The 22,902-nt window shown below is 37.2% G+C and overlaps 1 protein-coding gene across 3 annotated transcripts in view; it reads right to left on the reverse strand.

Annotated features, from left to right (window-relative positions):
- The window catches only part of LOC114247916 (angiotensin-converting enzyme), a 191,333-nt gene that overhangs the window by 10,370 nt on the left and 158,061 nt on the right, over positions 1-22,902 (reverse strand). For all 3 annotated transcript variants that reach the window (XM_089728119.1, XM_089728120.1, XM_089728121.1), the window contains 2 exons: positions 2,474-2,684; positions 1,209-1,376 (listed from right to left, as the gene is read on the reverse strand). In XM_089728119.1, coding sequence (XP_089584245.1) covers positions 1,209-1,376; positions 2,474-2,677 — 372 coding nt within the window. In that variant the 5' untranslated portion in view covers positions 2,678-2,684. The remainder of the gene's footprint in view (positions 1-1,208; positions 1,377-2,473; positions 2,685-22,902) is intronic.

Genomic DNA, 22,902 nt, shown 5'->3' on the forward strand with positions numbered 1-22,902 from the left:
CAGCCCACCTGGTGTTAAGTGGTTACTGGAGCCCATAGACATCTTTTTTTTATTTTTTTTTATTGCTTAGTTGTGTGGACGAGCTCGCAGCCCACCTGATGTTAAGTGGTTACTGGAGCCCATAGACATCTACAACGTAAATGTGCCACACACCTTGAGATATAGTTCTAAGGTCTCAGTATAGTCACAACGGCTGCCCTACCCTTCAAACCGAAACGCATTACTGCTTCACGGCAGATATAGGTGGGGCGGTGGTACCTACCCGTGCGGACTCACAAGAGGTCCTACCACCAGTAAGATATAAGTTAGTAAGTAGTAAGTAGTAAGTTAAGATATAAGTTCTAAGGTCTCAGTATAGTTACAACGGCTGCCCCACCCTTCAAACCGAAACGCATTACTGCTTCACAGCAGAAATAGGCAGGGTGGTGATACCTAATTGCGGAGCCACAAGAGGTCCTACCACCAGTAATATAGTCTATACGTATATCATCTTTGAAATTTATATATAGTCATAGATCACCTATGGAGAAATACTTTTCATAGCAGGTAACGTTCAGAAACAATATATCATTAAGGAACCACGCAAGCATTGACGTCATAAATATAAGTGATGATTTATGTCCAATTACTTTCAAATACCACTTCTATTGCAATAAAATCGTGGAATATATCATAGTTCAAACAAATACTGTGGATAGCTTTTTTGTATTTGCTGGATTCAAAATATAGAAGTGTTTTTTTTTTTATTGCTTAGATGGGTGGACGAGCTCACAGCCCACCTGGTGTTAAGTGATTACTGGAGCCCATAGACATCCACAACGTAAATGCGCCACCCACCTTGAGATATAAGTTCTAAGATGTCAAGTAAGTTACAACGGCTGCCCCACCCTTCAAACCGAAACGCATTACTGCTTCACGGCAGAAATAGGCAGGGCGGTGGTATCTTCCCGCGCGGACTCACAAGAGGTCCTACCACCAGTAAACAAGACAGTACATAGAAGAGTACGTTTGCACATTAATTTATTAAATTTGTGTTCCTAGTTTTTGAATTGTGAAAACATTGGTTATATTGTATTAGGTATATTTGTCGTACAAGTCATACAAGCGCATTATGCGAGAATACTCTTACAATGCGTATCCTATAACGCGGATCCAATCTATCGTGTTATAGGGGGGATTACTGTATTAGGCCTATCGGTAATACTAACCCGAATCCACTGTTCACTTTCCATAAGCGTGTCGCCAGGTTGCAACAGAAGCTTAACTTTGCGTCTCAGGATATTGTCGTCCGGGGCTAAAGCGTGAGCGGTAAGGGTGTTCTTCACTTCCGTTGTTTGATGTTGAGAAAATAGGCCAAACGATTTGTCTCGTTCCAACTGTAAGTATAGTATCATATCTGTATATTATTATTAATACGTGAAGCAAAAACTTTGTATCCCTTTTTCCAACACTTATAGAGAGTATAGAGAAGGAGTGCACAATGCTAATTTTTTTTTTAAATAATGCTTAAAGTATACATTAAACCGATAAAGAAAACATTACACACACTAACATGTATTTGAGACACACACGCATTTATACTATTTTGTTTATTGTTAAAGTCTGTGCTCAAGTTAAATTAATATTGATTTCTTTAATATTATTTATCTATAGTGTAGCTTTGCGAAATCTGTGATTATAGAAGTATAATATAGTCTTTGACAATAAATAGAACCATAATAATGTTCAATTTATAATGTAAATTAATAATTATAGTCGAATTTCGACTACCGGGCGATCACTAGTAACTGTTAATTATCACAAGAAACATTATTTTAGGCTTAAATTTGAATGCGCTAGATGTGTTGGCGACCTTATTCCCCACTTGACGCTAAAAAAATTTTTTGTTTAGATTGGTGAAGCAGCTCACGATCCACCTGGTGTTAAGTAGTTGGCCCATAGACATCTACAACGTAAATACCGCGACCACCTTGAGATATAAGCTCTTAGGTCTCAATTTTTACAGTACAACGGCTGTCCCACCAAACCGAAACGCATTACTTTAACGCATTAGTTGGTTAGAGGAGCTTATAAGCTTTAAGTCCTGAACGTTGTCATCTGACTTGAAACATAAGTTCGATGTCACAATGGTAATGTGGCTGCCTCACCCTACAAATTGAAGCGCATGTTTGCTTTGCGACAGGAATAAACAGGGTTCTGGTACCTTTTTTTGTGAGTACTAATATTCACTGGTAGATCGGTTATGTACGTATGTACTACAAGGTTTGGAAATACGTTCCTTATTTGCGTGAGGTGTTTTAAATATAATTCAGTTAACTCCCTAAGGTTTGCTGAGATTTTATCAGATGGAGTGGTGTATGTAAAGCTCACCCTAAAATGTATAGTTTTTTTTCTGTTTTTGATGATATTGCTAAGAAATACCGTTTCCTTCTAAATACATTTTTACTTTTAGCACGATTTATAAGAGGCGAACCTTTAGATGTAGTCCTTTGCTGCTGCCAGTGAGCTCACTCCAAGCGGCACTGGACCTTTGCTCGCAATGATCTACATAGTCCATTTCGACCAGGTCTATCATAGAAACCAGCCATCTTCGATCGTCGTCACTTGAAGACGTTCCTCGAAGAGTAGGACACGACGCAAGTAGTAAGAAGAAAACGAGGAGAGTGAACGTCCCCATTGTGAACCTGAAATAAAGAAATCACGGTTAGCTATATTAATTCTCATCATATTTGTGCCAATTGCAGAATGATACTTCCTTGACTTATATTTTTGTATTGCTTAGACGGGTCTACGAGCTCACGGCCCACCTGGTGTCAAGTGGTTACTGGAACCTATAGACATCTACAACGTAATGCCACCAACCACCTTGAGACATGATTTCTAAGGTCTCAGTACAGTACAACGGCTTCTAGTGTGTAACAACAAGTTACTTTAGCTAGCTTGTATTTTGTATGAAGTAAGTCAGTCAATAAACGACCGTCGACCAAAACATTTGTTTCTTTTAGATATCCCACACATCACAGGCTGCCTCACCCTTCAAATCGTAACGCATTACTGTTTCACGGCTGAAATAGGCAGGCTAGTGGTACCTCGCGGCTTCACAAGAGGTCCTACAATCTCATCCCATCCTAGTTTGATTTTTATTACACAATGTATTCCTTCACCGTGAAAGTCAATCGTGAACATTTATTAAGTACGTCTGTAGTTAGAAAAATTGGTAACCGCCTGCGGGATTCGAACACCGTTGCATCGCTCGATACGAATGCACCGGGCGTCTTATCTTTTAGGCCACGACGACTTAATGTATTATGTAAATCTCTTTCATAGGTTTTCGGAGATCTGGATTTTAAGCGGCCTACATTCAACCTAAATATTATGTATTATTCATTAAAATTCACATTCTAGAAGTAATCATAGCAAAATTTATTTTAAATACATAAATACTCGTTTAACATTATTTGTGTGTTTTCTTAAAATAAATTGCGACAGATACACAGATATAACGAAATAAAAATCACTCCTTCCTAAAGCTTATCCATACAGCAAACATATTCGATATGAAAGCAAAAGGATCTAAGTGAGCTTTCCTTTGACAAAAAAATCTGAACGTTTTTACTTATAGAGCTGATGCCCTGACTTCTAAACAGCCTGAAGATATTGGTAAATGCTATTGATGTAATGATTTTTTGATGTGCCGAGACCTTATCGGAAATATTACAGGAAAAGATTGCAAAGTCGCTTGAATTGGTAAACATACATATAAGTAGGTATATAGGTGAAAAGAAAACGTCAAAGAGCAATCACCAAAAGCAAATAAGAAAGCAATTTTTTAGGCATGCTTTTTAGAATTCCTGCCTCCATAAATCGAATAGGTACACATATTCCATATTTTGTAGAGTTTTGACCTACTAAATTGTGTGTAAATTCAACTTATTTGCATTTATAAATAGTAATTGTTTTACTACAAAATCTATGAACATTTTCAAGTAAAAATTCAACTTTTTTAAACGGCAAGTGGATGTCACGAGCATCGTATTTCATTATTCAATATTGACCTTCTGAATCCAATTTTAAAATTTCATCGATTCTTTAACACATTGCTTATTTTTATAGTTCCATAGAACGAAAGAAGAAGCAAGCACAAAGGTTCCAATTTATCCTACGAATCTTTTGATCTTCCAGACTTTTTGCTTAGTATGAGCAAACAAGCTTACTATCTTAGTTCAAGACCTGCCAACGTTGCAATAACATCATGTTTCAATCGTTTTATCCCTTGCACAACTAAACCAAATCCCAAAACAATTTCGCTTCAGAAATAGGCCGAATTTACCTCATCTGATTCACTGTACGTCCGGTGAAGTTTTCCAATGCCAATCAATGACTTGAGTTGATTGACATCATCGTTGATATCATCATGTTCAATTCGTTCGTGTTTCGTTCGACGTAACGAAATGCCGGTCTCATTATTCATAAGTAAAATCTAATTTCTATAAAACCTTCGAAAACTCAAACACTCGACAAAGTAAACGACTTCCTTATATTACAAGATATTATTTTCAGTCTTCTCACGTTTCACTTGTAATAATATTGCGAATATTTTACGATACCGCCGACAAAGCCTTACTCCGGTGAAAATTTGAATTCGAAACTCTTGGATTACCCCAAAGTCTAAATCTAAAAATTCCGTTTATATATTAATAAAGTCGTAACGAAGAATTGTCGAAAGACTTATCTGTTTTCTCTCAAGGATTGTTTGTAAAAGGATTAATTTAACACTAATCATACCAACACTTACTGGTACCTATTTCTACCATAGCGGGTAGATAATGGCACATAAGAAGTATTACCCAAAATAAATAAAACAAACAAAAAAAAGTATAATAACTGTAGATTAATTGGTAAGAACAGTCATGAAGTCAAATGTGCAAAAGCAATAACACGATACGTGCATTATCAATGAAAAGGGGTCATAATAATATGACCCGTTACGGTTTGTTTAGTGTTAAACACTTAATACCTGATTTAATAAGTACTTGATCCGTAATATCCTATTCTTTCAATTGTGCTGTGAGCACCGCAGATTTTAATGAAAGAAAATACCTGATTTAATTAGTATTTGATCCGTAATCTCCTATTCTTTCAATTGTGCTGTGTGTACCCCAGATTGAGATATTAATGAAAGAAACGTAGAATAGAAACTTTTAAAGCATCCGTTTTTCATTCATACTCACTGAAAGGGTCAGGATGATAAAAAGAAAATTAAAGACCGGGCATTCATAAAGTGATTGTTGCTTTCTTCCCGTGGATTTCTTTTCAGCGTTTATATTAAAACTACATCAAGTGAAAGAGGAACGTTAAAGATTTTTATGCAAATTACGACCCGTCTGAATAATAGCCACGGATTTAGAAACGAGATCCCCAAAATTAATACATTTGTTTCTGTTGCATGTTTTGTGATTTCGACGGAAAGCCAATGGGGATATTTTAAGAAAATTCAAATACATTGAAGATAATAGATGCATTGTTTGCTTTAACAAAATGTTTAGGACAGGATAATGGTATGGTTATTACTTACACTAAGACGTTGGAATTGTTCACTTATATTTTTATTGATGCAGATGTTCATTACCATATGAATGCCAATATCTTGATACATGAGGTTGAAGTCATGATTTCATAGTATTTCAAAAACGCTCCACACGGATTTCCTCCCGTATTAGGAGGAGGAATCTCACACCCCCGATTACTCTCTTTAGTCAATCCATACCCTGGGCCAGGAAGGTCAAGTACCTGGGCGTTACCCTGGATGCATCGATGACATTCCGCCCGCATATAAAATCAGTCCGTGACCGTGCCGCGTTTATTCTCGGTAGACTCTACCCCATGATCTGTAAGCGGAGTAAAATGTCCCTTCGGAACAAGGTGACACTTTACAAAACTTGCATAAGGCCCGTCATGACTTACGCGAGTGTGGTGTTCGCTCACGCGGCCCGCACACACATAGACACCCTTCAATCTCTACAATCCCGCTTTTGCAGGTTAGCCGTCGGAGCTCCGTGGTTCGTGAGGAACGTTGACCTACACGACGACCTGGGCCTCGAATCTATACAGAAATACATGAAATCAGCGTCGGAACGGTACTTCGATAAGGCTATGCGTCATGATAATCGCCTTATCGTAGCCGCCGCTGACTACTCCCCGAATCCTGATCATGCAGGAGCCAGTCACCGTCGACGCCCTAGACACGTCCTTACGGATCCATCAGATCCAATAACCTTTACACTAGACGCCTTCAGCTCTAGGAGCAGGCTTAGGGACCTCGGTAACCGTACTCGTCGAACTCGACAAAGAGTTCGCCGTGCAACCTAACCCATGAATCAGCTCGCTGAGTTTCTCGCCGGATCTTCTCAGCGGGTCGCGATTCCGATCCGGTAGTAGATTCATTCGCGAAGCAGCTACTCTTGAGTTGTTAGGTATCCTTCGGAGGCGCTCGGGCAGCTGTTAGCAAATCCCACCCCTCCTGGCTGAGCCTTTGCTCGCCCACCTGTCCTGGTGAAACTGGAAAGGCCTCCGGGCCACCAGTAATCCTTCAATCATAAAAAAAGTATTTCAAATACTACTAGTGAATTTACGTTTTTACAGTCATTTAACAATGACAGTTTTTATTGCTAATTTTATTGTTAATTGTCCAATATCTATTCACCTCTTGTTATGACTTCAGTTATGAATTTCAAGTCAAGCTGTTTTAGGATTTTACTGTATTTGCTTTGAAAAGGGCTGACAATAATTTTAGATTTTCGAAGTTAATTTCCGAAAGTGAAATTCAGTAGCGTCTTACTTTAGCCTGTTTTAAAACAAACGCCTAACGAAGTATCAAGTTTCTGAGGAGTGTCATTATAAAGAGCTTTGAGATTCACCGAAAATGTTTTCTCACCTTTAGCGCTCTAATCTCAATTTGAAGAATTGGGGCTGATTTGATTTTTTTTTATTTTATTTATTGCTTAGATGGGTGGACGAGCTCACAGCCCACCTGATGTTAAGTGGTTACTGGAGCCCATAGACATCCACAACGTAAATGCGCCACCCACCATGAGATACAAGTTCTAAGGTCTCAAATATAGTTACAACGGCTGCCCCACCCTTCAAACCGAAACGCATTACTGCTTCACGGCAGAAATAGGCAGGGTGGTGGTACCCACCCGCGCGGACTCACAAGAGGTCCAACCACCAGTAATTACGCAAATTATAATTTTGCGGGTTTGATTTTTATTACACGACTAGCGACATGAAACCAAAAAAATTAAATAAAAATAAAATAAAAAAAAGTAGCCTATGTTCATCAGGGACAATGTCGGCTTCTAATGGAAAAAGAATTTTTCAAATCGGTCCAGTAGTTTCGGAGCCTATTCGAAACAAACAAACAAACAAATCTTTCCTCTTTATAATATTAGTATAGATAGTATAGATGTTATTCCTTCACCGTGGAAGTCAATCGTGAACATTTGTTGAGTACGTATTTCATTACAAAAATTGGTACCCGCCTGCGGGATTCGAACATCGGTGCATCGCTCAACACGAATGCACCGGACGTCTTATCCGTTAGGCCACGACGACTACAATAGGTATAAATCTTAATTAAATTTTTTTCATCAGTTTCATGAGTTTGATTTTGACAACTGTACTTATTATATTTATTGATTTTTATAACTGTACTTATTATTTTGCAAACAAAGCAAGTCGGATACTGAACTTCAAGGTTAAAGCAACTCTTATGCCGACACTTAAATAAATACTACTGCTTACCATTAATTACTGTTAGTGACATAAGTATGTATCAAATTACCCATTATGAGGGTAAAATGCAAAATGACACCCTCCATTATATATTAAATGTTAAGTAAAACTTCTAAACAGACACGGGAGAGAAATTACGAAAGAGCCATTATATTCACTTTGCATTTCAAAAACTTTATCTAGAAACTGCATTAAGTTTCACGTCCATGGCTTTGCGCTTTGTTATTTCAACAAATTGTATTTTTCATTCCATTGTTTCTTAATATCTTATACAAAACATGTTTTTTTCCCCTACCTATGCTGATAGCTTTGAGAGGCTATTTCAGCTTCTCCTTGACGTGTAGGTGAGCTCACGGGGCTCTAATCTACCCGGGAGTGTTGCTAACACTAGCCCTAGTAAGACCAGTGCATAGGTAATGACGGGGCGTATGTAAGTTTTGTAGAGTATCACCTTAATTAAAAATCTAAAACACTAAGGGACAAATTTGCTTCGCTTGCAAATCATAACCGCGTTCATCGGGTTTACCTATCATTTACACGGTTTATCTTAGCGTACAGTGCAAATTAGAGAGAGAGAGAGAGAGAGAGAGAGAGAACATACTTTATTGCACACCAAAACACAATTAACATTAGAAAACAGTCAACAAGTAGATATGTTTGTACAATAGGCGGTCTTATCGAAAAAAAAAAACGATTTCTTCCAGACAACCGTTTAATTAACCGAAATTCTGGACAGATAAAGATACAGCAGGTATGTTGCGGCGTACTATTATTAATACATTATTAAAGAAAATACATACATACAATAAATAGATATGTACCGTTAAATATAATATGAAATCGCTATACCATTTATGTTACAAAAGCATTTATTCAAAGAGTAAATACTCTTTATACTCTTATATTCCTTAGATATGTAAGTAACGGATTTTTTGTTTATTTGCATCAACACATGCTTCAAATAAGTTCGTCAATTAGCTTTCATCCCAACTGCTAGCTTTCTCATTAGCAACTTTAACACATTGTTAAGAAACACTTGTGAAATCGCATGTACCCAGTCACCAATCTGCGGTCTTTTTAATTAACAACAACAGTATAGAATTATATATTACTATTTGGTGCTATGAGTGCGATATACATACTTAATTGTCTGGTGTTTCAGTATTTTTAATGGTATTCAAAGTTAAGTATCGTCGTGGCCTAAGAGATAAGACGTCCGGTGCATTCGTGTTAAGCGATGCACCTGTGTTCGAATCCCAGGCGGGTACTAATTTTTCTAATGAATTACGTACTCAACAAATGTTAGCGATTGACTTCCACGGTGAAGGAATAACATCGTGTAATAAAAGTGAAACCCGCAAAATTATAATTTGCGTAATTACTGGTGGTAGGACATCTTCTGAGTCCGCGCGGGTAGGTACCACCGCCCTGCCTATTTCTGCCGTGAAGCAGTAATGCGTTTCGGTTTGAAGGGTGGGGTAGCCGTTGTAACTATACTGAGATCTTAGAACTTATATCTCAAGGTGGGTGGCGCATTTACGTTGTAGATGTCCATGGACTCCAGTAACCACTTAAGATCAGGTGGGCTGTGAGCTCGTCGACGCATCTAAGCAATAAAAAAAAAGTATCGTATTATCAAGCTTTATTATAAATTTGCTTAAAATATTTAACGTAAGCCTCAATTAATACAGTAATTACTTTTGAGATTCGTATCAAAATTAAACTTATATCATCGCATGCGGAAACGATCTCAGTTCAGTCAATTAAGAATGCTACTCGCGTTTGAATTCCAATTTCTTCGCACATAGTTCGAGCTGCGGATAAAAGTTTTTTGCAAAATTTTAAAATTATCCTGCATCGTCCTTGCGGTTTTTACAGTAAATAGCTTGGTACTTACTTTGTAATAGCTACTCCTGCTTAGAATTTTCATAAGTATTTTTGCCAGTAATCGTAAGTACTAATACACATAATCACAGACACCTCAAGATTTAGCTTCATTTAATGATATTTTTAATATTGCTTTTTCATATTAAAAGTATCACTCAAGTTTTATTTTTTATTGAACTAAGTGAATGGAGATTAGTAAAATATTTTTTATATTCCATACCAGCGAGAAACATTTCAACTATAACCGAATTTAGGTTAACTAAGATTAATTACTGATAGCAGCTCAGCTTACTCGAAAAATACAAAATAATCTTGTAAATATTTAACTTGAAGATTCTAACCTTGAAACTGTGGAAAGAAACGAACTTTGATAGTCCTAGGATTATCTATAAGAGCTCAGTAAATGTCTTTAATGAACTAAAAGTGTCTCACGGTTTTACTCGCGTCTTTATAAAGACTTCTAGCTAAATTCAAAGCGTGCGCAATTTTTTTAATCCAACCAAGGTCCCTATGGCTGCTCCCTGTAATAGAACTCCAAGCGTCTAATAATTGTGTTACTGGATCGGGTGGATCTGTAAGTACATGTTTAGGATATGTCATATATGTCGAAAGAAATAGATTCGGTCGAATGGATAACATCTTATACTTTGCTCGCACGAAGAGCCGGATTCTGGGGAAGCAGTGACGTCACCATCTAATGCACCTCGGAGATAATCAACTTGGATACTAATGACCGTCGGAGAGATACATAGTTAGTGACAATCTCAGCATTCACTAGTGTTATTAGCAGTCAACAGTAAATTTTGACATTTTCTAAAACAGCGTTGATATTTACAATTGAATAAATAACTCTTGAACATCGAATTTCTGTTTATTGAAGGTTATTTACCCAATTGCTATCTAATTTAACTTTAAATTTACCTAACGATCTCTGTTTTTCATGTTTCGAGCAAATATTTTAAACTGAAATTTTCTTTATGATATTTTTGTTTTGACTATTTGAATATTTAGAGAATGTACTTAAAATTAGAAACCCATTATGAAGATACTATTGATTTTTCACATTCAATTTTAAGATTATAAACTCTTGGTCGTGTTTTAAAGTAAACTCATAATATAGGTTATCAATAAAAAAGGAACAAAGAAACAAATTAAAAAGGTTTTTTTTTATTATATCTATACATATAAATAAAATTAGACTTTCTGTTTGTAATATTGAAATAACCGCTTTTTACTACATGCATATGAATATATATACGATACATACACCAAAATAACATTTTTTACAATTTTTGTCTGTCTGTCTGTCTGTTTGTTCCGGCTAATCTCTGAAACGGCTGGAACGATTTTGATGAGACTTTCACTAATAGGTATCTGATGATATAAGGAGTAACTTAGGCTACTTTTTTTAGACTAGCTTCGCCCCGCGGCATCACCCGCAGTTATTGTCGTACCGCGCGCAACAAGTCGGGACTCGCCTATCAATAATAAAATTTAATGTTTCCGAAGCGAAGCGAGGGCGAGTCGCTAGTGAATAATAAAATGTAGTGTTTCCGAAGCGAAGCGTGGGCGGGTTGCTAGTCAACAATAATAACGTGGAATAAGGTTTAACTTAGTAATTAAAAAAAAGAAAAAACCAAAAAATTCAAACCTTTTCTACTACGACTACTACAACTATGACCACAAGAAGTAGTACATAAAGTCTTGTACATAAAGATTTAATTTTATTGTATATCTTATGGTTAATAATAATAACGCTATATGCTATACGCATCAATACCTAATTACCGAAATCCGTCACACGAAGTATATATGTGTCCAGCCGCCATTTGTAATATTGGTGCGACAATTAAAAAATAAGAATTCCTATTCCTAGTATTTCTTGTCTGCTTTTAATATGTGTTTATTTAAAATAACCTTTTAATTTTGTTAACAGAATATTTCGCTATTAGAATGTACAAGTTTTTTGTTATATATCCATCTATATCTCACTTTTGGGAGCACGTGATTTATTTGTATATCATATTTTATAGAATAAATATTTTTGAATATGAACAACAGTGCCTACATGCTTTCAGCATTAGATAAGAGAAGCTTTGATTTACCTTTTTTTATTGCTTAGATGGGTGGACGAGCTCACAGCCTACCTGGTGTTAAGTGGTTACTGGAGCCCATAGACATCTACGACGTAAATGCGCCACCCACCTTGAGATATAAGTTCTAAGGTCTCAAGTATAGTTACAACGGCTGCCCCACCCTTCAAACCGAAACGCATTACTGCTTCACGGCCGAAATAGGCAGGGTGGTGGTACCTACCCGCGCGGACTCACAAGAGGTTCTACCACCAGTACTCCACTCGCGCGTGATAGCTGACACACACATTTTTAACTCGCGCAAGGTAACGAGGCGATGTCGTATAGTTGCGAAGAAATGCCAGAAATTCATTCAAGATTATCTACTTTAATCAACTCTCTTATATTTAAATTATCTTCGTAATAGAGCTGTCAGAGTATTCATAAAGTTCAGAATACCTCGCTAACCCCGGGAGAGGGTTCCTACGAATCTTCACCTTTATAGTACAAACTTAGAGAATTACGAGTAATGTATAATTGTCATTTGAAAAGTTAATAATGCTTAATGTATTTTAGTTAAAAGTTGGATCATTTATATTATAAAAACGTTGCACCGAGTAACTAATTTAAGTTCCACATTCAACCACAAAATAAGAATGTTCTTTATCTGAAAAATTTTTGAAAGACCAGACGTAGGGCGCTCAGTTTCTATCTAAATGGCGAATATTTTAGACAAGGCACTAATTTCGTAAAAAACACAGACCACGTGGAATACTAGTCAATGTCATTAATCATTGGACTAACAAAGCGATTTTTTCATTGAGGCAACACTATTTATTGTTGACCATTGACAGAATCAACCACATCAATGGCATAATAATTTTAACTGTTGTTTAGTACACTTGGCCAGCTAATTAAAATATAATCATAATGTTATTTGTATAAAATTTATACATATTAATAATTATTTAGAACCAAAACTCTTCAATAAGTTTTGTAAGTGGACACATTTTTGATCTATAAATTTTTAATTTTTGATGTATTTTTTTTTTCGCCTTTTTAGAACATACGAAAATACGGCTTGCCTGACGGTGAGCGGTTACCCTTTAAAGTGGCAAAAATAGCCAAAACGGTATCACAGATAAGAAGGTATATATTTTTGATGGCTTTAATTAACTAAGATTGATTCAAACGGTTTCCACAAACTTAAAAAACACATTTGAAAACAGAAATAACAATTGTTATTCAAGAGCTCTCATTGCATCGTGAGAGCCCCTGAATAATAAAATTTCGCCAGCTCTAACATTGTCCATTTGGTCCTGTAAATAAAGTCATTCGTTACATTCCTAAGCTCAGCAAAAATTCCTTTACGTACAATAAATATTTTCCGGGAGAAACGAGCAGTCATGCCGAGACAATAAAGACACTTTGAATGGAAAGCGTCCGGATTCTTGACTCTGAACGGTCGCTCTTATGGGGGTTTTTACTCCCATATCTAGACTGGATGTCATATTGTTTTTGCGTATATCGCTTGGAGATCCTAACTATGTTACTGATCACGTGATTTACGGCATTCTATTTTTTCTATAACGCAATTCGACTTTATTATTTTTCTCGAGAGTTTTTTATTTATTTATTTCTTCGACAATATCATACTAAAAGCGCGGTAAAAATGCTATTACTGTTTCTTAGGTTTTCTCATTTCAAATTATATTTAATATCTTCGCTCAAATTAGGTATTTGCTTCCCATTACAACGATTTCTCTTACTGTAAAATCTGTTTTTAATGGATTGGTTTTTTTTTCATTCAATAGCTGAATATACCATTAATCGAATTTCTTTTCAGAAATGTGGTGGTTATGTGAATCTTAATTATGGCAGTTACAGTCAAAATATCAAAAAAAGTGAGTCAAAAGAGCCGAAGACAGAACTTTTTGACGAATCCTGGAAAATCTATTTCTAGCAAGAGGCGGAGTATGGATTGATGTCAACGGCTCAATTTTTGTTCATAGCTCGATTCGTCTGTTTGAGAAACAATGCTGTGATCATTGTTACGTTTGTAAGTTAGAGGCGATGGTTGCTTGCTGCTTAGTCCCATGAAATATGCATGGCAGTCGATGCACAGAGATTTCCATTTCAGATTGGCGCAATAGAGTTACATTGCGATCGCAAAATTTTCCGACACTGTTTGATACCGCTCCTTTGATATCTCTGGTAGCCGTTGTTTTGTATCTATTTATTTTTGTATCTAATTTTTACTGGAGTAGGACCTATTGTGAGAGCGCACGGGTAGGTATCACCACACCGCCTATTTCTGCTGTGAAGCAGTAATGCGTTTCGGTTTGAAGGGTGGGGCAGCCGTTGTAACTATACTGAGACCTTAGAACTTATGTCTCAAGGTGGGTGGCTCATTTACGTTGTAGATGTCTATGGGCTCTAGTAACCACTTAACACCAGATGGGCTGTGAGCTCGTCTACCCATCTAAGCAATAAAAAAATCTATACTATTTATAAAATAAATTTGGAAAGTTGTATTTTTAGATGTTTTTTCTCATTCACGCAAAAATGGCTGAACGAATCTGGATGAGACGGTTCAAGTGGCTTATGAGATGAATTCTCCTCTTACTTGTACCGTGTTCCTCAGTGCTGAGGGTCGTGACATTTACGGAGCAATTTTGTTTGGAATATGTACTGAAACTGGATTAAAGTGTAATTAATGGCATGGCCCGGACAGCACTGGGTATATCTGGTAAATTAAACACGATATTGTATTTGCTGATTACCGTGATGAGCAGGACTTAACGTATTCACAGACCTGTCGATGGATCGCATGGTAGTGACGAACCAAATAGTGGCAGAAGCAACTCAAAAGATGAAACGTGTTTTCTTATTTATGAATTACAAGCTTTATAATGAAGCATTTAGATATAAGTCAATATTAATCGTTTTTTTTTGTGACGTATGAATTTTTAAAGCAAATTCTGGTAGTATTATTAGGAATATTTCTGGTACTAATGCGATTGATTGCGAATACGCGACTCATTCATCAAAAGTTTTATAGTTGCATTTCATAAATTCAAAAAAAATACTGAAAATCCTGGAATCCTGAAATGGAATATTGAAATCCTTCAAACTGGGAACAAAACTTGTATCATATGACTACACGTCCGAAATAGGTAATACAATATTGCCAGGAAAACTTGAACTCAGAAGATTAACAGAAGAATTGTATCATAAAATGTAACACAGTAACAAAATAATGCTTTTCTTTGAAGCCTTTGCCAAAATAGGAACTGGTTAAAAATCAAACAAAACAAGATATAAGTCTACAAACGCAAACCACTTAACCTTGCGATGAAGCCAAATTATTATTAGCTAACGAATTATTATTAGGAAACGAATATTATACCTTACATGACTTTATTTTTAGACAGAAATAATTAAACAGAAGTACTCCTAATGATACTTAGTATCTACTAGTAATTATCTATCTTAATAAATGCAGTAGGGCATGTTGTAAGCCCGTACGTGTAGATCTTCACATAAACCACCGGCCAGTGATTACTGGAGCCCATAGGCATATCAATGTGAATCCCGTCATACATCTTGAGACTTGAGGTCTAAGTCACAATTGTACAGTATTTAATTAATAATATTTTTTTTTGCGGAATTTCTTTTTATTTCACGACGCTATCCCTTCATTGTCGAATTAATTCGGGTACATGAGTGAAGTGCTGATTTGATTACAAATATTGGTACCCGTTTGTTAGCATTGCGCGATATGAGTGCGCTTTAACAGGCGCCTTATCTTTTAGATCATGACGATATGAAACACTGATTTCTATAGTCTCTGTTTTCACTAAACGAACCTTGAACTCTCCAGTCAATCTACCGAAAATACCACAAACAGTATTGAGTTCGTAAAAATAACTCACTAGATCTGGACGAAATTGGATTCCATTCCAACTCGAGAGTAAACTGATTTCAGAACCTCCCCAATACTAATGCTACATCAAATTCGAGCTCACGGGAAGGTGATTCTATCACGATAAATGTCATGTACACGAATAACTTCGTGCAAACAAGTCTCGGAATACGGAAAGAAGTTTCAAACGAGAACCCATATCTATAGTTCAGATAATGAAAATAACTACCTTTGTGTAGAAAATGAATCTGTCGTCAAAAAATTTGACTTATTTTTTTTGCAAATATTTAATACGCATTTAAGACACACTTCTGCGAGAGTTTTTTTTCATTGTTAGTTTTTTTTCTGAGATTGGTAGACGAGCTAACGACCCTCATAGTGTTAAGTGACTACTAGACCCCATAGACATCTACAACGTAAATGCCGCCATAAGCCTTGAGACATGAGTTATAAAGTCGCAGTTTTTACATTACAACGGCTGCACGACCCCGTAACGCATTATTGCTTCACGGCAGAAATAAGCAGGGTGGTGGTACCTATCCGTACGGACTCACAAAACGTGCTACCGCCAGAATAAACTTATATTCCTTAACAAACTAATATGATACAGTAGTGAATCCTTCGCTGAGACAATCGCGAACTGTTTAGAAACACGCATTTGTTGACTGGCTCCACCTTATCCGATGTGGTAGCATGATAATATATTTTATGAGTCATAATTGAAAAATGTACAAAGTTCCAACTCAGTTGTATAAACAAACAAACAAACGGTCGGAGTTTATCAATGTCACGCAGACGAATTTCTGTCAAAATCCATTTTTATTAATATATTTTTGGTACTAATTGGTTGGACAGGCTCTCGGCGCGACTGTGATTTTAATTGAATACCAAAGTCCATAGATGTAACAACATAAATGCCACACTTCTACACACTACGTTTCTTTTCTACGCTTTTGTATTAATAATGTCGAAGACTATAGATCGAGCACGTAACTATGTTCGCAGATCAGTTATCGTAATACCTTCATTTGTACTAATGAGTTACGAAGCCCGTATTGCGGTTCGGTAATCGGATCTGCAAGAATGGCTTAGCGAAACATAAGGAGAATGTTCGTGAGAGGTGAATGACTTGTACGAAGTTGAGTTATACATTAAGTTTGGCATAATCAAAGCGAATCCATTCACAATGAATGGGGCTATGTAGCATTAGTAGATGTTGTCACATTACCTTGACACATGACACGGAACTCCAAATTGTATTGCACAGCACACCTCTCCCCTCTCTCCCTTTCCCGCTCCCTCGCCCTCTCTTATTATTTATATAATGTATGGATGGATGAACTCACAGCCGACCTGGTGTTAAGTGGTTAGCGGAGTTGATAGACATCTACAACGTAAATGCCGCCACTCACCTTGAGAAATGAGCTCTAAAGTCTTAGTAAAGTTACAACTTCAAATCGAAACGCCTTACGGCCTGGCCACGGGGATCGGCGGTGCGAACAGCGAAGCGGTGGACGAGGCGACCATTCGCGCAGCACCGTTTGCAGGCCACGGGTACTCACGTTCGCCGCCGCGACTAGTAAGGAAGTCCGACAGCGAAATGTCTATATCGAAATTATCTCGATATTGCTTACAAATTAATAGTTTTTTGGTTCAGGACCTATTATTTGGAAAAGATTGTGAAGTACATGATTTGAATATGAATCGGAGTATACCTATAGATGGAGAATTCCACAAGAAGTACGAGAAATACTTTGGGTGGCTAGACTTCCAAATAGCTGGTCTAGCTAGTATTTCAGCTATATATTTTTTTTTTGGCTTAGATGGGTGGATGAGCTCACAGTCCACCTTGTGTTAAGTGGTCTACCCATAGACATCCACAACGTAAATGCGCCACCCACCTTGAGATATAAGTTCTAAGGTCTCAAGTATAGTTACAATGGCTGCCCCACCCTTCAAACCGAAACGCATTACTACTTCACGGCAGAAACAGGCAGGGTGGTGGTACCCACCCGCGCGGACTCACAAGAGGTCCTACCCCCATTAATTACGCAAATTATAATTTTGAGGGTTTCATTTTTATTACGCGATGTTATTCCTTCACCGTGGAAATCAATCGTGAAGATTAAAATTTGTTGAGTACGTATTTCATTACAAAAATTGCTACCCGCCTGATATTCGACTACCGGTGCATCGCTCAACACCGGACGTCTTAACCGTTCGGCCACGACGAGTTTAAAAGTATAAAAAAAAAAATTAATAAAAAATATAAAATATAAAAATTTCGGCGTTCATTTTTCGCGGCGAAAACAACTAAACTCATTTAATCACTGCACTATTCGCCGCGACTACCGCTCGACTCCGTGGCTTGCGCCGTCCTTATTCGTGCATTTGTTTTGCTCGCCCGCCGCATCGTAAGTCGCCCGCGCGATTCGCTCGGTACATTTCGCCGGTCGCTTCGCCGGTCGCCGGTGCGCGTGGCTTGTTAGGTACATTTCTATGCTCTTATTTTAGTCGCTAGACGCTTCGCCGTTCGCACCGCGCGAATATTCGTATCGGCGAATGTCCCGTGGCCAGGCTGTTACTGCTTCAAGGCAGAAATATAGGCACGGTGGTGGTACGTACCCGTGCGGACTAACAAGTGGTCCTACCACCAGTAAAGTCGCCTCCTGCTCTCTCTCTCTCGCTCTCTCTTTCCCATTCTCTCTCTCTCTCTTTCTCTCTTTCCCGCTTTCACTCTGTCTTTTTCACTCATTTGTCTACTGTTCAAATCAGAGTATGCACGGGTGCATCCAGCATAATTGGTTTGTGGGATCTGACAGTAATTTAAGATCTAGTAAGTTCAAAAAAATACTTTTGTTTCTTTACATATCTTGCATCTTGCGCAGACCCTTTTAAAATTATTAAAAGAAATAGAAGGTTTTCCTTAAATTTCACCACGATGAGATTAATTTGTAACTTATTAGTCTTCGTGATCGCGTTACGCCACGAATCCCTTATAACTTCTTAAGCCACTTCAAGCCTTTAATCACTGAAATTTGAGGTCAGGTTTCGATATAAGCAAGTCTTCGTTTACGTTCAAAGCTATTGTTTATTTAAGACCCTTATAAGTGACACGTTAATAAGGTATAGTATACGTAAAGTTGATTAGACATTTTTTTATTGTAAGAAGCATTTAACTTTCTTGAATTATTGGATCGAATTGGATACTTAAAATTTCGTGCGTTAATTTTTTGATTTAATTGATTGGGCAGAATGCTCATTTTTCTATGCAAATAACGTAATTAAAAATAAATTTTCAAGATTTAGTGGTGGTAGGACCTCTTGTGAGTCCGCACGGGTAGGTACCACCACCCTACCTATTTCAGCCGTGAAGCAGTAATGCGTTTCGGTTTGAAGGGTGGGGCAGCCGTTGTAACTATACTGAGACCTTAGAAATAATGTCTCAAGGTGGGTGGCGGCATTACGTTGTAGATGTCTATGGGCTCCGGTAACCACTTAAAACCAGGCGGGCTGTGAACTCGTCCACCTATGTATGCAATAAATAAATAAAAGATGATGATAGCCATTCATGAGGCATGCGAGAGATTTGCGTTAAGTGATTATCGGAGCCTATAGACATAACTATATGAACTAGAGGTCCCGCAGCAAGTCGAAATTCGACTATAATGAAATTAATTGGAATTGTAAGTTTGTACACTATTATGATTGTATTTTATACTTCTATAATCACAAATTTCGCCAAGGCTACACTATAGAAAAATATTAATAAAGACAAACAATATTTAATCTATTCTCAATTTGACCACAGACGTCAAGAACAAAAGTTTGACAATAAATAGTATGCATGCGTGTGTGCGTCAAATACATGGTATGTAGTGTGTGTAATGTTTTCTTTATTGATTTAATGTATCTTTTATGCATTATTTTAAAAAAATATTAGCATTGTGCACTTCTTCTCTATATTCTCTATAAGTGTAGAAAATTTCATACTCCTCCGTCCGCGCAATTTTCGTAAGACGGGATACAAAGTTTTTGCTTCACGTATTAATATATAGATGACGCTACGCTCTTTATGTGTCTCTGTCTCTCTATTCTCCACTAAACGTTTAAATCTTATTGTATAGTTATAACAACTGCATCCCACTAAAACTACCTTCCCGGGCTGGCTTACAAGACATCCTATCAACTATGCTATGAGCAAAATTCAAATAATAAATATCTATAATAATATGTTGTATGTATCGCTAAATAAGGCGATCTCTAATATGTACTTCGTTATCGCTCGATGAAAATTTTTCCACAGTTTACAGTCGAAAATTAAAATGTAATCCAAATTAAATTTTTTGCGTTCAGAAATATACTGAGTTTAAACGCTTAGGCCTTCATCCAAAAACCGTTCAAGGTAAACAAACAAAACCTTAATACGTAGATAAAAAAAATGTGTGCGTGTACTAGTGTACACACGTAAGAAGTGAAACTTCTTTATGGCCTTATTTTTCGAAAAATGATCTACATGCAACTTTCTAGAAATTGGTTAAATAAAGTTAAATTAGATAAAGTTTAAACAAAAGGATTTTATTATCATAGACATGAATACAAAAAAGTTAAATTAGATAAAGTTTAAACAAAAGGATTTTATTATCATAGACATGAATACAAAAAAGATGGCGCGTAACGGAAAAATGTGACGCGTAACCGAAAAATGTGACGGTAAATTTTTTTCCAACGCCGATAAGGAAGTTTCACTTCAAAAATCCGTCAAAATTGATATGAGGTTTGATGATGATGAATCATGAATGATGAACAAACTGTTATTCCCAACCTTAATTGTATTTTGTTAGTATTTTTATTATTATAAATTCAGTCGCACAGCTAATTCCGCTATCATTATTATCACATAAATGTGGGTAATTTTCCAACTAATGCCACTACTACAATAAAAGTAAGTAATGCTATGCAACTAGTTGTCGTACTGTTGCCGCAGTCCACCAACAAGCCGGTTTTCATTCTGACAAACGAAAAGTTTTCTTTGAAAACTTCCACGGGGATTTGTTAGCGAGAAAATACGTCACTGTGACAAAATGGCACATTTCATCACAATTCAGTGTGGGGGAGTTTCTGGCATGTATATTAACTTAAGTTTGTCAGAGTACTCTGTTTGTATGCAAAGGAATAGAGATAAATACGTTGTTTTATCTTCGCGGAGAGTCGAGACTAAGTCGAAAGTGCTCCATTGTCAGTAGATCAAAGCAACATTTTGTCGGTTAGTGCAAAAAATCTTCATTCATACTCTCAATTATTTATTTATTTTTCTTACCTAAGCTGTTGATCTTGAGAGACCATTTCAGCGTAACTTTAACAAGAAGGTGAGCTCACGGGGCTCAAACCTGACGACGTTGCTAACACTAACCCTAGCAAGAGCAGTGCTTTGCAAAATCTAACACCGGATCAAAAATGCGATCCACTGAGAAGATCCGACGAGAAACTCAGTGAGCTATGTTTGTAGGTTAATTTACTTGCTGCGCTGTGGATCGGGAGGATCCGAAATGACGTTTTTTGGGCGACGTCGACTGTTTACCATTCAGTCACTCGCATTGCACTAAGATCTTCAGTATTATACACTATTACAAATCAAACAATAAGAGAAATCACTTATATTGATAAAAACCGTAACTGAATATTGCAACTTACGAAGTCACAATTTAGTACAGGCGGTCAATCAATCATTTCCTCCATTTCTACTTATCCTAGTAATCTCGAGGGGTATACTAGGTTCATCCAACGCGTAGGCGAGCTCACAAGACTCAACCTGGCGAATTCGCCAACACTAGCCCCAGCAAGGGCAGTGCTTCGCTGAATCTACAATTGGATCAGAATCGCGACCCACTGAGAAGATCCGGCGAGACTCAATGGGTTCCGGTCCAGTCTGTAAGTTCTGTGGAAGGAACCTTTCTTCGCATTGTGTATTTTTGCGGCTTAGGCAGCAAAATATAACTATTTTTTTTTTGCCCGTGTAGGCAGACGAGCATCGGCCCACCTGATGGTGAGTGGTTACTGTCGCCCATGGACTTCAGCAATACCTTGGAGCCAAGCCGCTGCTTACTAACTAACTATCCCGAAATGGTCATTAATATCTGTTCTAAGAAAGTGCTTAAACGAAGGCAAATATAAATACTTTGGAATAGTTAAATCCGCCCATGCTAATCTGTAAACTGTAAACTGTACTTACGCCTTTTTGCTAGCTGCTAAAACGACTAGCGTTAAAACTTCCGTGAAATACAAAAAAGAACTGTAAAAACTTTCAACTCACTCGAATTACGACTCTATAACGCATAGGTGACGAACAAATGCATCAATAAATATCTTAAACTGCATATTATATACAATTTAAAGAATTTAATAATATTAGTATCTAAAATATTAAATATTCCTGAAGTCGAAAATGCAAGCCGTATTCAAATTACATTGCCAAGAGTTTTAACATAATCAAGGCATACTATATGCTTCACTTTTAGTCTGTGCTAAAACCCGAATATAATGCATTTCTTGTTGTTATATACACACTCGAAAAACAACCATTCTGCGGTGATTTTAAAGAAGAGGTAATAGTTCCACTACAGGGTTATTTTAAAAACAGCTTATGCATTTTTTTATATATCAATTTCGTTGAGAAAAATAATTATATCGAGGACAATCAATAAATGTATTTTTTCCATCACACGTTTTCCTCAAAAACTTTGATATTTATTATTTTTAAAATTACCACAAAAGACCGACTTCATTTACGAAACATTCTATCTTGAATGGCAGTATCCGACAAGAAGTCCTCATAAAATGCTTTGTAACTAACTCGGGTACCCTTTAAAAGGTTGCGAAGCGAGCTAAACAAAAGATAATAAGTTACCCACGTCAGTTTTGTGGGTAGCTTGTCCTAGAGTATTTACGCACTAGAGTTTTTTTTTTTTTTTTTTGTTCAGGAGGAAATCGCCGGACTTCCGCCCTCCACTGGGGATAGAGGGCGGAGCATGTCAGAGTCGAACTGACTAAAACCTCCTGTCGCTCAACAACCAACGTCCAAACCTCACATGAGACAGAACTCATGAAGAGGCAAAGGGGGGAAAGTGAAGCGTTTAGTGCGGAGCACATCTCTCCCATCACCCTCCCCCTCGGGACGCCGGACCGGCGGTCGTCGGCGCCACGACCACCAGCCCTCTCGGTCGG

Source organism: Bombyx mandarina, chromosome 06, assembly GCF_030267445.1.
Source record: "Bombyx mandarina strain Sakado chromosome 06, ASM3026744v2".
NCBI lineage: Eukaryota > Metazoa > Arthropoda > Insecta > Lepidoptera > Bombycidae > Bombyx > Bombyx mandarina.